Source organism: Sabethes cyaneus, chromosome 2, assembly GCF_943734655.1.
Source record: "Sabethes cyaneus chromosome 2, idSabCyanKW18_F2, whole genome shotgun sequence".
Taxonomy (NCBI): domain Eukaryota; kingdom Metazoa; phylum Arthropoda; class Insecta; order Diptera; family Culicidae; genus Sabethes; species Sabethes cyaneus.
In genome coordinates this window covers 185013286-185028432 of record NC_071354.1, presented here as the reverse complement: position 1 = coordinate 185028432, position 15147 = coordinate 185013286, and the positions used below count along the sequence as shown (strand labels likewise).

The following is a 15147-nucleotide window of genomic DNA, read 5'->3' as shown; positions in this document are numbered from 1 at the left end:
GAATTCAAAAGCTAGATCAATAAATTCCTCTGCTGTCTTGCATCACATTGATCATATTTGGACATGCTGAAGATTTCCGGAGACCAAAATGTCCAGATATCACCAACGTGACTTGACACCAGATTTGGCTTCCACTGATCTAGATTTTGAATTTTAGCATGATTTAATGTGCCGCACGATGAGTTTTCGTTCATGTTCGAAACTGGCCAGAAGGTTCCCAGGGGTCCCCGGACCATGTCCAGATATGACCAACGTAATTGATCTAGTTTTCAAATTTTTGAGTTTTTATTTAGGTCGCAAAGTGGCCGTTTCCCTGGGCGACAATTTAATCGGGAACAGTTACGGATAGTCCCAATACAGCTCAAAACCCCTAAGATGGTCGCCAACAGCCATATATCTAATCTAATCTCACACTAACGCAGCCAATTCTGGAAGGCATCCTGGAAAATGACGATTACTTGAATCAATCATTTTTCTTGTCAACGGCCAGGCCAACTGCGCAGCATGTACCGCAGAGAGAATTCCAAGGAATCAAGTGGAACTAGAAAAAATACCTAATTCCATCAAACTCCTTGAAATCAAGGGAAGGAAGAAAGCGTGGACCTCCCGTACCAAACGCTTTCCATATACATAGATAATGATTTATTTACAGTCGTTGGGAGTATCTTTGCTAATAAGGGTTAAGTGATACTCCGGACCCTCAGGGATGAACTAATGGCATTTAGACCAGAAGCCAGGCTGCAATTGGCCAAGGATATAGCGCCTTATTTCGCTCTCTGAAAATAGATTAATTTACCAAAAAATTAGTATAAATCATATAATACTTGAAATTAAAGTCGTGTGGTTTAATGGTTGCCTAAAACTACATTTGTAAGGTTAGGAACTGAAAACCGCACGACCCCGCACCTCCTAGCTTGGCTACTCAATTATACAAATTGAAGTATTTCCAGGTATGGCCACGTGGAGGCGCTAGGTAGGGGCTTGGGATGGCTAGAGCTATGTTGGGCGCTTCTTCCTAGTTGCCTTCCCCATTTCATACCGTAAGATGGTCGCCAACAGCCATATATTGCGAAAAACCCAATATCGGCTGCGGTTTATGTTCATTTTGGATGTATTATTGAAGATTTTTATTTAATTTACCTATATATGCAATTTTACCCTTAATTTATTGGCGTAACTCAAAAATTGATCCAACGTTTTTTTTTAATTTAGTTCGAAGGTGTAGCATGCCAATACAAACCAACTGGCATTTATCCCTTTGATGGCTTATTTTTCTTATAATATCTGTTAGAGGAAAAAAAGCAGAGCCCTGGGTGCTAATTCCGTTACACTCAAGTCTTTTTTTACACGGTTTGTTTTTTTCGATTACTCGAAAACGGTGCAGCTAAGGAACTATTTACAATCTACGTGAGGAATGTCGAGCTACTCCCAAATGTGTTGAGAAATAAATGAATGGTCTCTAAGTTACCCCGTTCTTAATACTCAAAAAACAAAACCGTGTAAAAAAAGTGCTTGAGTGTATCGAAATTTGACTTTCTGTTTTTATACGACAGACTTCGCAACCAGCTGGTAGAATACAGGACAGTGCGGGGTTAGTGCTACGATCCTATTGACTCTAACAGTCTCTCCCAGCCGAGCTTCGAACATACGACGACTGGTTTATTAGACCAGCGTCTTACCTCGAGGCCAACTGGAAGGTGTTAGAGGAGCGTTGTTGTATTTCAAGTGACAGCAGTATGCAATGATTTTTGTTTTTCAATTGTATTGGGCTTCGTGAACTATTTACAAGTTTTATTTGTTTTTCTATTCTCGTTGATGAACAAAAATACGAGAGAATACGACCGGAATACGAGAGAGACTTACGAGAGGTAGGAAAGATAGTAAATAACGCAAAGCAGACGAAAAGACACAAAAACGCCTGAAAATTTTTGCTCGCACCAGTCGAGAGAAAGCCATTTTTGCATCGTTTTGTTTTCAAAATCTTAAGTGGAAGCAATCACGAATAACCAGTGTACGTGTGGGAATTATCAATCTATTAAGCGGTAGCCTGAACAATATTTATGAATTAAGCATAAGCATAGGATACCGCCCGTGTGCTGCTACTCCGTTATTGACCAGGACCGATGAAAATTACAAAATGATGGCTGGAAAAAGCATACTTGGGACTGCACGCTATTCCTCATTGTGCAACCCTATCAGGTCCCTGCATGCTGATCAATACCGACGCCCGCCACGTCCGAATGCGGGTTCTGGTGGGATGGGAAGCAATGTTAGTCCAATACTTGTTGCTACTAAAGTCCAGGGAATCCTCGGCATCTTCATAAGTATTTCGGGAAAGGAATTGTTGTTAGTAGATGGGGGGAGCTAGATGGACAATGTAAGTATGTAAGCACCAGTTATATGAGACTAACCTGAATATTCGGAATTTTTTTTTTGTAAAGCCAGTAATTACGAAAATTAAGGTATAAAAAATACTTATTTAAAAAATTTAAAAATGCCATTGGTGCTCATATACAACCATAATTTAATTTATATCGAAAAATACTATGCACATGAGAGATTTACGGCTCGACCACTACGTGACAACTTGAACTTATTAACAAAACAAACAAAAATCAGGCATAATGAAACGAGCCAATATAGTCCCTAAGTTGATAAGCATTTCCTCTTACCAGAAATCCAAAAGTACATATATGAATATGAGTAAGTTTGTTTGGGAATATAAATTCTAAAATTCCTAAAAGATCAACATACACAATCTTTAAATGTTTTTTTTTGGTCTAAGATTGATCTAAATTCTGGATTTCAGACACAATTTTTTAAAATTCCATATCCACTTAAAGGTCTCTTTATCAAAAGTAAGGATATTTTAAAGTAAAGAACAAAACTTCCTCATGATTGTGAGGAACGTGCTGCTCGAGCCAAAGATGCTGAAGGACCTTTTATAACAGCTGATTGTCTCCCATGGTTAACTCACCGCTTGTGACGGAGAGATTAAGAATTGTGATATGCTTCGCAAAACACGGGTTGCTTAGCGGTCGTTCTTTACTATGCTATTATTGATTTTGGGAAATATTATTTTCCCTAACAGTTAGATAGATGACGAGGAAATATACATTTTAATGCGTAGTCAATGGAGATAAAACAATAGATCGAAACGTAATAAAAGAAATCAATTTTTTTTTCTATTTCCCCGACAAAATTAACAAATAGAAAATATTAGTTAGGTTTTCTATTTGCAATGATAAACTGTCTATTCTGGCTTTGGTATATAACTTTTGTGGCAATATTCACAAAGATTAAACGATTTCCTAAAAATCCAGCGTGCCCCAGCATTTCAGACTTGCTTCTATAATCATCGCATTGCAACGTATTTGATGAAAAGAACAACCTGAAGAGAGTTTATGGCTACAGGCTTTTGTGGGGAAATGAGTCATCATAGAATCTATTTGAAATTCATAGAATCGATAGTGACTCATTTCCCAGCAGCAGTTGTTTTAATTGAAATAAAATTCGGTTCTTGAAAATTAATTCACTGTGTTCACTTTGGCGAGAAGAATGCAGCGAATATATATACAGTGTGAGTAGTAATAGCTGTCAGTAAATAAAGTAAATGTTCGCAAAAATAAGACGCTTGGATAAACTTTAAATGTACATATTTCGTATAAAGTATATCCATAATATTTGGCTTTAATTAGTCCGCGTTATTAAACAGCGTTACAGTAGGCACGAACGATATTCTGATGCCAGGCCTGCCCTGCACTCAGTGCACCTATTTTGCTTATATAACTATAACGCCTCAACCAAGCAAAATTAGAAAATGTTATGCTTGGAGTATTTATAGAGTCTTAAGCATTTACGGCGCACTCCCAGTTCACACTGGGTGGTGCACAGAGAGCGCTCTTGGTGCACCACTCAGTGTGAACTGGAAGTGCGCCATAAATACTTAAGATAGAGCAATACTTAGTTCAGCAATCTTGTGGATTATAATTGACTCTAAAAATGCCCCATACATAACATTTTCGAATTTTGCTTGGTTGAGGTGTTACAGTTAAATAAGCAAAATAGGTGCACTGAGTGCAGGACAGCCCTGTCTGAGGTATTTCATCCCAAATCATCTCCAAACGATGCTTGAAAGTACCCACAGTCAATCCTTTAAAGCTCTCTAGTTTGCCTAGCAGGGAACTCCACGCATACAAGTCGAGAGGATTAAACTCAGGTGAAGAGGCAGGCCACTCTTTCGAAGAATCCGAATCCGAAAAATTGTCTTTACACCAACTCTGTGAGTAGCTTTCACCTGGTGAGACGGTGCAAAATCTTATTGGAAGCAGAATGGTGCATTCTTGTAGTGTTTTTTGACGATGGGAAAATAATGGTTCTTCAAAACATTGTCGATGTAATATTTAATATTCATTTTAACACCAGGTTCAATGATCAGTAACTGAGCTTTCAAATTTTTGAGGTATCATCCCCATATCATCATCCTGGAAACATTCTGGAACCTTTGAACAGCCAGTTTGTCCCGAGGAATATCACAACATTGTACTACATATATCCGATCATTTTGTTGGTTGTGGTGCTTCTGTAGCAGGAACATTTTTTCATCCGAAAACAGAATTTCACAATCACCACGCCGCTTGAGCAACTGCCGACATCTTTCAACTTTTTTCAACCTTCTGCTTTACAGTCAAACCGTGCACCCGTTGTTTTTTGTGTAAGGAATCAATCGAAGATCATCTGTCAAAATATTCTTCATGGTTGACTGCAAAATTGTCAGGTCCTCTGCCATCTTACGTCCAGACTGATCTGGTTTCCATCGAATTCGCTCCGGTGATTGCTTCCGGTGTCTTTACAGTGCGTTTACGGCCAGGTTTGATGGTACAAAATACGAAAAGACGGCTTCAGCTTCTTTACAATAATATACGGTCGAAAATTTTTAAAAACAGACATCATAAGTTTCTTTTTTGCGTCCATGATTATCACGACTCTTAAACGAATGATAATTCAAAACAAACTTGCAAGCTGTGTTGACATTTCAATACACTCTCTCCCTTCTTGGGTTCCCCAGTGGGTTTCGGGCCATAACTTATTTTACATTTAAATGACATTTTCTTCAGATTTAAGCATTCAAAAATACTTGTATAGGCAGAAGACATAGTTTTGGATAAAAGTGGCATGTTCAATCCGTATGGCAGTGTTTGAATTGAGACCTTTGCTGTCAAGTGTTCTAAGCTTGGACTCATTGGACCGTATGAATAAAACAGTTTGCTTTGCTTTTCCCATATGAATCGTATGATAGAGTTTGCACTAACTCTTTTATTCATACGGCCTATTATCACGCCTTTCTTTCCTGCGCTCTCCTTTCCTTTGTACTTGATTGCTACATTTCCACGATGAAACCTTTTGACAGAAAAAAAAAAATTATTGTAAACTAGTTAATAAAGCTCGATATTAAAAAAAAATGAAGTGCGGAATACAGCAAACAACCAGACAACATCACAATAATAAGTACTGTTCACGCTGAGGAAATCATTTAGGAAAGAATCTTTAACTCGTTTTTCAATCTGTGCGAGTCGAGAAACAACTTAGACGTGAATTTTCCGGTTTAAATTTTGGCTTATGTTTTTGATTGTGCCTAACTTTAGAGTATTTGGGATGGCCGCTCTCTCCGAAAACTATTACAAAATCTTTTCCTTTGGGTTATATGGAAACGTCTTATCGATCAACTGTTTCTAGCTGCTGTGTCAGCTGTATTCTGTGTGAATTCCCAAGCTAATATTTGATAAATCTTGTAAACTCAGACTGTTACTTATTACAGGTGATATAGATAGCAAATCAAAATTGCAGCTAGTATCAGTGCCGGCGTGTTGGACTAATATTTATTATTTGCCAATGAACATTTTACTGTATCAGATATAACTGTTATCAAATATTGATATTATATGATAGCTTATGCGTGTTTTTGTGAAACATGTGTGCCACCTTTGCTTCCGCCAATATTTTTATCTTGACCTAATTTGACAAGCTTGGCTAGTCAACTCAACAACAGCAATTATATCAATATTCAATACAAATTTTATTTCAAATTAAGTACATTTTCAGCAGACGTTTCCCCTAAAAATATGTCGACTCATGCGTAACAACACTATTGACAGCAAATGTGTATCTCAACGCGATGGTGGTGTTTCATTTTCGTGCGCCTTCCTCTCGGTCGGTACATTAACCTCAGACTTGAAATGTTTTTCATGAATGTAAATGTATGTAATCCTATTCTCTCGAATCGAAAGCACAACTCACATTCGTTGCCACACACATCCAATGTTGATTTATTCCCGAAAATAAAAAAAAATGGGTGAACGACCAATATCGGTTAAGGCAATCGATGCTTTTTCCGACCCAAGTCTACTGACTGACTGCCCCATGCGGTGTGTGCTAATGCGGATGTGAAACGGCAAGCCTGCCCAATCGAAGCATCACGAAAATACATTTTTCCATTGCTGCAACACCATCCAGTGATGTGTCGATTTGTGGACAAATTTAATTCCATCAATCGACGCAGCTATCGTCTGAAAACATGGGCAAATATAGCTGGGTGAGATTAAAGGATTTACCCAGCTAATCGCAGTGTCAACTTAGTGTTGTAGACGTATTTATAAACTTTTGTTTTTCACTTTGTTGAGTACTTATAGGAACTGTAAAGAAGTTTCAAATACGGAGCTGGTGCTTGGCTGATTAGCTCTAAGAATACCAACTTCCCAACAACGCTGTGAAACACAGCAACAAAGTAGGATATTTTCAAGGATAGTTGCAATGCAAAGCACAAAGCAATTTTAAACGTTGATACAATTTTGAGTGCCTGTTGTGCGGTAATATTGTTCAAATGCACACTTATTCCGTTTTCGTTTTTCACCTCAACAAACGATCAGGCCTCCGATAGGAGTTCGAATTGGTTTTGTGCAGTTGCACGAAGCGGCAAGGTAACCGTACGATATGCACTGAAGCGGGAAGCGCGCGCGAAGGGTGCCGCTATTAGTGTGTAGGCATGTTCGCTGCTCACTACCAAATAATAGCATGTTACTGAGCGCTCTACTCTACTAATACCGAGGAAATACAGCCTATATTAGAGGTTGTTGTGTCGTTCGTTTTTGCTGCGATTCCGTTGAATTCCTCCGTTCTTTGTTATTCTGCTATTCTAGCAACGTCATCGATCATATGAGGTGACCTTCTTCCTTGTTTCTCATGCCGATACACCTGATTGGTTAAATCGGGGTGAAAAGGAGGAGGGGACCATCGAATTCCGTCGGCCATGAATTTAGTTCAAATGAATTGGAAAATTGCTGAGGCTTTTTTATGTTCAGACTGTGGATGACTTCTTCGAGCGATTGCAAAAAAACGTGCTAAAATATTGTACGTAATTAAATTTATCCATTTCTTCTTTTTCAGGAGTTGGTAAATCACACACAGACGCAGCATCGGTGCGTACGCCATATCCAATTCCTGCCGCATGCGGACTGTACTATTTTGAGGTGAAGATAATCTCCAAAGGTCGCGATGGCTACATGGGCATCGGATTGACCGCACATCCACACTTCAAAATGAATCGGTTACCGGGTTGGGACAAGCAGTCCTACGGGTACCACGGTGACGATGGCAATTCGTTTTGCTCCTCCGGTAATGGACAACCGTACGGGCCCACCTTTACCACCGGTGATATTATTGGTTGTGGTGTAAATTTAGTCGATAATACCTGTTTCTACACTAAGAACGGCCACCATCTAGGAATAGCTTTCAAAGATTTACCGGTAGGTCTACTAATTGTCGCACTTCAACCGAAGTTATTATTCATCTCGTCACTTCACTTTCAGCCACGGTTATATCCCACAGTGGGACTGCAAACACCCGGCGAAGTGGTGGACGCCAACTTTGGTCAGGAACCATTCAAATTCGACATCGAAGACATGCTGAAGGAGCTGCGAGCGGCTACCAAAGCGACCATCTACAATTTTCCCCTGCCGGACGATCAGGGCGACTGGACTGTGATCTTGCACAAAATGGTCTCCTCGTATCTAGTGCACCATGGGTACAGCACGACGGCGGACATGTTCGTCCGGACCACCGGGCAGTCGCTGCAAGAGGACATGGCGTCGATAAAGAATCGACAAAGTAAGTTTTTCTTCTAACCCTACTATTTTCGTTATTTTCGAAATCCTTAATTCTCTTTGAATAAGATCAAAAAAACAATGATAAAAGTTTAATTGCAATGCCCGTGACGGTTAGATTTTAATTACTGTAAGATTGACTGACCTTCTATGGAATATTCGAATTTTGTCACGATAGATAAACATGACCAGGGACGGTCTCATTATCAAGCTTGTGCTAAAAAGTGATAGCAGCTTAGTTTCTTATGCTTTAGTTTAAGAGATTTGCTCGTTCATAATCTGCATTTTATTCGCAACTTTCGCTCATGTTTGACAAGATTTCATAAAAACTACTCAATCCAAAGTGTAACTAAAGACAGAAGCGATTTATTTTTACGACGGTTGTTCGTCGGTAATCTACCATCTACTCGTTGACTGATATCAATCAACTTGTGGACTTCTTCAACAGGAGCTTATCCGTCCGTGATTCTTGTTATTCCATACGAATAGTTCTACTTTGCCAGATTATAATTCTTTGTTTAACGAGGATACACGAAAAGATATTTTTGTAAGCAACTGCGGAGTAGAACTAACACACATATTCGAAGAACAGAAATGTTTCTGATAAGTCTCCATCAAATAGTCTTTGGAGAAAAGCTTGGGGTTGATAATTAAGTGAATTGTGTCTCTTTGATCCAGATTTAGTGAATTCTAGATTTGAAAAATGTCCTGAAGCTTGAAAATGTGCAAAAATTTTCGCGGTTTACAAGAAGAACTATTTTAATTTCTTTGATAACTTTTGTCCGATTAGCTTGCTAATGCTAATGCTAACTAGCAGCTTTTTATTTTTTGCCCAATTTATGTCCGATTTATATTTAGGAGGTTTCCCTTAAAGACAAAGACCTAAACCTGCATTATTAAGGAACGATTAACGACGATATGCCTCCAAGTTGGCTTCGAGCTATGACGCTGGTCTAATAAGCCAGTCGTCGTATGTTCGAATCTCAACTGGGAGAGGTTGGTAGAGTCAATAGGATCGTAGCAACTGGCCCTGCAATTGTCCTGCACTCTAACAGCTGGCTGCGAAATCTGTCGTATAAAAATAGAAGGTCAAGTTTCGACAACGGAATGTAGCACCTAGGCTTTGCTTTGCTTTTAAACGACGATATTTTGCTTTTTGCTGACGTTCTTTTGCTGGTAGATTTCGCAAGGTCTTCGACATGATCTGTCGTCATCGTCAATACACATGAGCACATTTCTTCAAAGCAAGCTGGGTACTGTAACGTAGCTATGGCCAAATCTGCTGCAGTTTTCTCCAGCGTCCCACAAGGATCTGTTCTCGGTCCCTTCCTTTTTACGCTGTATATTGATGATATCGCGAAAGTGCTTAGATTTTGCCATTTAATTCAGAATTCGCTGATGTTGTCCAACTGTTACACTGCATCCATCACTATTCTTTCACAGCTATCACATGTTATGGTGTCCACGCTGAAGGTAGCTGAAGGTAGTAGCTTGAAGATTTTATGCATTGACAACATGTATCTATCTTCATAGAATCCTTCACCACTAGAGGTCTAGTCCTCCGGTAATTGCTCTGCCTAAGTCATTCTTTAAATTATCCAGTAAAGTTCTGCCGAGAGTCGGTCATTTCCGACGGCTACATAAATTTTTCAGCTGTCAGATTCCTCACCAGATCTCCTCGAAACTAGGACTGTGCTTCTTCTGATGCTTTTTTCTTCTCAGGGTTGTGACCAACTCGTTCCGCGCTTGTCGATCCTCTTCTGACACAATCCAGCGTTACGGGACACTATCCCTACTATGCAGATCGATTCCTGTTTCATCAAATCCCTGGTATTCTAGTGGAAAATAAAGTTTTTCAACTATTTTAACAACTCAACAACTATTTTACAAGGTATTTGCTATAAAATTGGTGAAACAGAAGGCGATTCACACGGTAACAATGGGTGCTAATTGTGTCCCGTAACGCTGGAATGTGTCTTCTGTTGGGCACTCTTACCACTGCGTCCATTATTTTGAACTATTGTGGTAGCGCTAGTCGATACTTGATCAAGATCTCCCTTGTGGGAATGTTTAGATAGTTTTCCAAGCTTTTTTCCATTCCATCCCTTGTTAAGATTCCCCGTTTTGCCAGACCTTTTGTACGCTCGCGTAAACAGCACCACCACCACCGTTGCCACCTTTCGTACAGCCGAGCTCCTTCTGCTCTATGTGACTTCGAAGTACTTAGCTCAGCAGAGGAAAGTAGAGCCTCAACCCATAGGCAGTGAGGCCAGATCGACGGATTGATCCGTAGTTCTACCTTCTACGTAGTTTTAATGAATTTTCTGCGGATTAGCTTTACTCTTTTTACGCGATAAATAAAATTGTCGAACATTTAAGCCTTCAGAAATCACAAAAAGACGGCGTGCAGACGTCGAAAATAAGATGAAATGCAGACATAAAAGTGAGAAAAGATGGTGTCCGTGATCGTCTTAAATGCTAACTTACTAACGAGCGGAATTCTTCACTGGCTTAATAAAACACAAGGTTGCTTGACGACAGCTATCCACCAACGGCGAGTCACTGAACTCATTGCTATTTATTGATCGCCTTTTATCCATAAATATATTTATTCTAGGTTCAGTAGAATAGCTTTTGTGCATCACGTTTGGTCGGACGGAGAATAGCCTTTTGTGACTAGATTCGGCTGGACAATAGAAGATAATTTCGAGGGAACATTACAATGCGACTTTCTGCCGCAACAGATGGAAAATACCAAAAGTTTATGAAAAAACTTCGAAAGAAAACAGAAATACGACTGAAATAACATAAAAATACAATTAAAAGACGCCAAAACAGTAACAAAAAGGTAAAGAACAATAAAAGACGGATAAAATGCCTTAAAAAAGGTATTAAACAACGACGAAAAAGCAGTAAAACAAGACAAAAAGACCAAGTAAATTGCAAAAAAGTTACGAAAAGACAACACTGAAAAAACGACGTTTATTAAAAAATCAGAGGGGTTGTGCACAAGACACGACCGCATAGGTGACGTAGGACCACGTAAGTCTCTTTGTAGCGATAGTAGGATGTATCCATGTATATAATAATACGATTCTTCATGTATACAAGCTACATCCGTAAATAAATTTGTATGATATGTTTCTACGTTGAATAGTGCTTTTCCTTTGGTAATCGGTAGACGGTACGCGCAAGTTTTCAAAAAGTTGAAAATTTTGCGCAACTTTTCTGCGGCTTACAAAAGGACACGGATAAAGCATTTACAACCTGCAGACGTATTGGAAGTCGCAGAAAATGTCACCTGTGACCAGAAAACTTATTACCGTCATTGGTTGGTCGTCCGCAATGGCGAAAAATTCAACTTTTCTCTCGTTGACTGTGTTAATTATGGTAATAACTGGGCAAGAAAATATAATAAACTCTTCAATCGTTGTGTGGCCCTTAAAAGAACCGATTGTTTGATTATCATAACTCCTGCTTGCAATAAACTTGCAGTAACGCATTTAACGTAATTCTCTGTTCGGTAAATTGGAGTACCGATAACCGCTAACCAGGCACGGCTTGTTGCAACGGACCAACCGGAAAGCCTCAGCAGCTATGAGATCAACGAAACCGTTCGTGTATGGTCCTGAATCACGAGAAATACCACTCCAAGTGGCCAGCTGCAAGTGACGATAATTCTGATCGTTTTGTTGTCGCGAGCAGCATATTTCCTGCCAATTCCAGGACTTCAGCAGCCAACTATGCCATCACGGCAACGAAATGAACCACCAGCAACAAGCGAACAGCAGCGCAAGGCGATCGGTTAAAATTATTGCAAAGAAGCGAATAATCAGATCAATCTAAGTTAAATAGAATTTAAATCTGTGAGAGAAAATTCCTCAAATCTTCATGAACAAATATTTCGTTCTTAAAAGAACGGTTTTTCATCGTGACATGCTGGAAATTTAAGCCTTCTTTTCCCGTCTTCTTGGGCAGCAACAAAACAGTTTGAATGTTTGAAAAGACACTTCTCATAGCAGCGGTGACACCGGACAGCAATTTGTTCAACTCTTCGTTGTTGCGGATGGCCAGCTGCAAGTGACGATAATTCTGATCGTTTTGTTGTCGCGAGCAGCATATTTCCTGCCAATTCCAGAACTCCTGTTGCCAGATAGTCCATCACAGCAGCGAAATGAGTGCTTCAGCTCCAACACACGGTCAGCCGCCAATGAATACGTGCACGAGTCGTACGTGACTTCCGTTTGCCTGGCAAACGATGTTAGCTCTAGCTTAGCTAGCGTTTGAATAATGCTGTTCGCCGGCTTACCACGTATTATGTACCAGAGCAAGCGACAAGCAACGCCCATTTTTCTTGGTTCTTTATTCTATCATCTACGTGTAATAAAAAATCGAGCATTTCAATTTCAGTCTGAAGGGCGAAGGTGATCGGTTAAAATTATTGCAAAGAAGCGAATAATCAGATCAATCTAAGTTAAATAGAATTTAAATCTGTGAGAGAAAATTCCTCAAATCTTCATGAACAAATATTTCGTTCTTAAAAGAACGGTTTTTCAACGTGATATGCCGGAAATTTAAGCCTTCTTTTCCCGTCTTCTTGGGCAGCAACAAAACAGTTTGAATGTTTGAAAAGACACTTCTCATAGCAGCGGTGACACGGGACAGCAATTTGTTCAACTCTTCGTTGTTGCGGATGGCCAGCTGCAAGTGACGATAATTCTGATCGTTTTGTTGTCGCGAGCAGCATATTTCCTGCCAATTCCAGGACTTCAGCAGCCAACTATGCCATCACGGCAACGAAATGAACCACCAGCAACAAGCGAACAGCAGCGCAAGGCGATCGGTTAAAATTATTGCAAAGAAGCGAATAATCAGATCAATCTAAGTTAAATAGAATTTAAATCTGTGAGAGAAAATTCCTCAAATCTTCATGAACAAATATTTCGTTCTTAAAAGAACGGTTTTTCATCGTGACATGCTGGAAATTTAAGCCTTCTTTTCCCGTCTTCTTGGGCAGCAACAAAACAGTTTGAATGTTTGAAAAGACACTTCTCATAGCAGCGGTGACACCGGACAGCAATTTGTTCAACTCTTCGTTGTTGCGGATGGCCAGCTGCAAGTGACGATAATTCTGATCGTTTTGTTGTCGCGAGCAGCATATTTCCTGCCAATTCCAGAACTCCTGTTGCCAGATAGTCCATCACAGCAGCGAAATGAGTGCTTCAGCTCCAACACACGGTCAGCCGCCAATGAATACGTGCACGAGTCGTACGTGACTTCCGTTTGCCTGGCAAACGATGTTAGCTCTAGCTTAGCTAGCGTTTGAATAATGCTGTTCGCCGGCTTACCACGTATTATGTACCAGAGCAAGCGACAAGCAACGCCCATTTTTCTTGGTTCTTTATTCTATCATCTACGTGTAATAAAAAATCGAGCATTTCAATTTCAGTCTGAAGGGCGAAGGTGATCGGTTAAAATTATTGCAAAGAAGCGAATAATCAGATCAATCTAAGTTAAATAGAATTTAAATCTGTGAGAGAAAATTCCTCAAATCTTCATGAACAAATATTTCGTTCTTAAAAGAACGGTTTTTCAACGTGATATGCTGGAAATTTAAGCCTTCTTTTCCCGTCTTCTTGGGCAGCAACAAAACAGTTTGAATGTTTGAAAAGACACTTCTCATAGCAGCGGTGACACGGGACAGCAATTTGTTCAACTCTTCGTTGTTGCGGATGGCCAGCTGCAAGTGACGATAATTCTGATCGTTTTGTTGTCGCGAGCAGCATATTTCCTGCCAATTCCAGGACTTCAGCAGCCAACTATGCCATCACGGCAACGAAATGAACCACCAGCAACAAGCGAACAGCAGCGCAAGGCGATCGGTTAAAATTATTGCAAAGAAGCGAATAATCAGATCAATCTAAGTTAAATAGAATTTAAATCTGTGAGAGAAAATTCCTCAAATCTTCATGAACAAATATTTCGTTCTTAAAAGAACGGTTTTTCATCGTGACATGCTGGAAATTTAAGCCTTCTTTTCCCGTCTTCTTGGGCAGCAACAAAACAGTTTGAATGTTTGAAAAGACACTTCTCATAGCAGCGGTGACACGGGACAGCAATTTGTTCAACTCTTCGTTGTTGCGGATGGCCAGCTGCAAGTGACGATAATTCTGATCGTTTTGTTGTCGCGAACAGCATATGTCCTCCCAATTCCAGAACTCCTGTTGCCAGATAGTCCATCACAGCAGCGAAATGAGTGCTTCAGCTCCAACACACGGTCAGCCGCCAATGAATACGTGCACGAGTCGTACGTGACTTCCGTTTGCCTGGCAAACGATGTTAGCTCTAGCTTAGCTAGCGTTTGAATAATGCTGTTCGCCGGCTTACCACGTATTATGTACCAGGAGCAAGCGACAAGCAACGCCCATTTTTCTTGGTTCTTTATTCTATCATCTACGTGTAATAAAATATCGAGCATTTCAATTTCAGTCTGAAGAGCGAAGGTGATCGGTTAAAATTATTGCAAAGAAGCGAATAATCAGATCAATCTAAGTTAAATAGAATTTAAATCTGTGAGAGAAAATTCCACAAATCTTCATGAACAAATATTTCGTTCTTAAAAGAACGGTTTTTCAACGTGATATGCCGGAAATTTAAGCCTTCTTTTCCCGTCTTCTTGGGCAGCAACAAAACAGTTTGAATGTTTGAAAAGACACTTCTCATAGCAGCGGTGACACGGGACAGCAATTTGTTCAACTCTTCGTTGTTGCGGATGGCCAGCTGCAAGTGACGATAATTCTGATCGTTTCGTTGTCGCGAGCAGCATTTGTCCTCCCAATTCCAGAACTCCTGTTGCCAGATATTCCATCACGGCAGCGATCATTGAGTGCTCCAGCTCCAACACCTCGCTTGGTGAATTTGCATGCCTTGGTTGCCTTATCCGTGGAAAGCAGCAACAGCTGAAGCTCAACAATTTTCGATCGGATTC

At 40.0% G+C, this 15147-nt stretch overlaps 1 protein-coding gene across 2 annotated transcripts in view; it reads left to right on the top strand.

Moving 5' to 3' along the window:
• LOC128733613 (ran-binding protein 9) overlaps nt 1-15147 on the top strand; it is a 68668-nt gene that overhangs the window by 37906 nt on the left and 15615 nt on the right. Inside the window, exons 2-3 of one of the 2 annotated variants that reach the window (XM_053827335.1) lie at nt 7444-7802; nt 7866-8163. In XM_053827335.1, the coding sequence (XP_053683310.1) occupies nt 7444-7802; nt 7866-8163 (657 nt within the window). Of the gene's footprint in view, nt 1-7443; nt 8164-15147 lie in introns of both variants that reach the window. The other variant, XM_053827334.1, reaches the window with a different exon arrangement.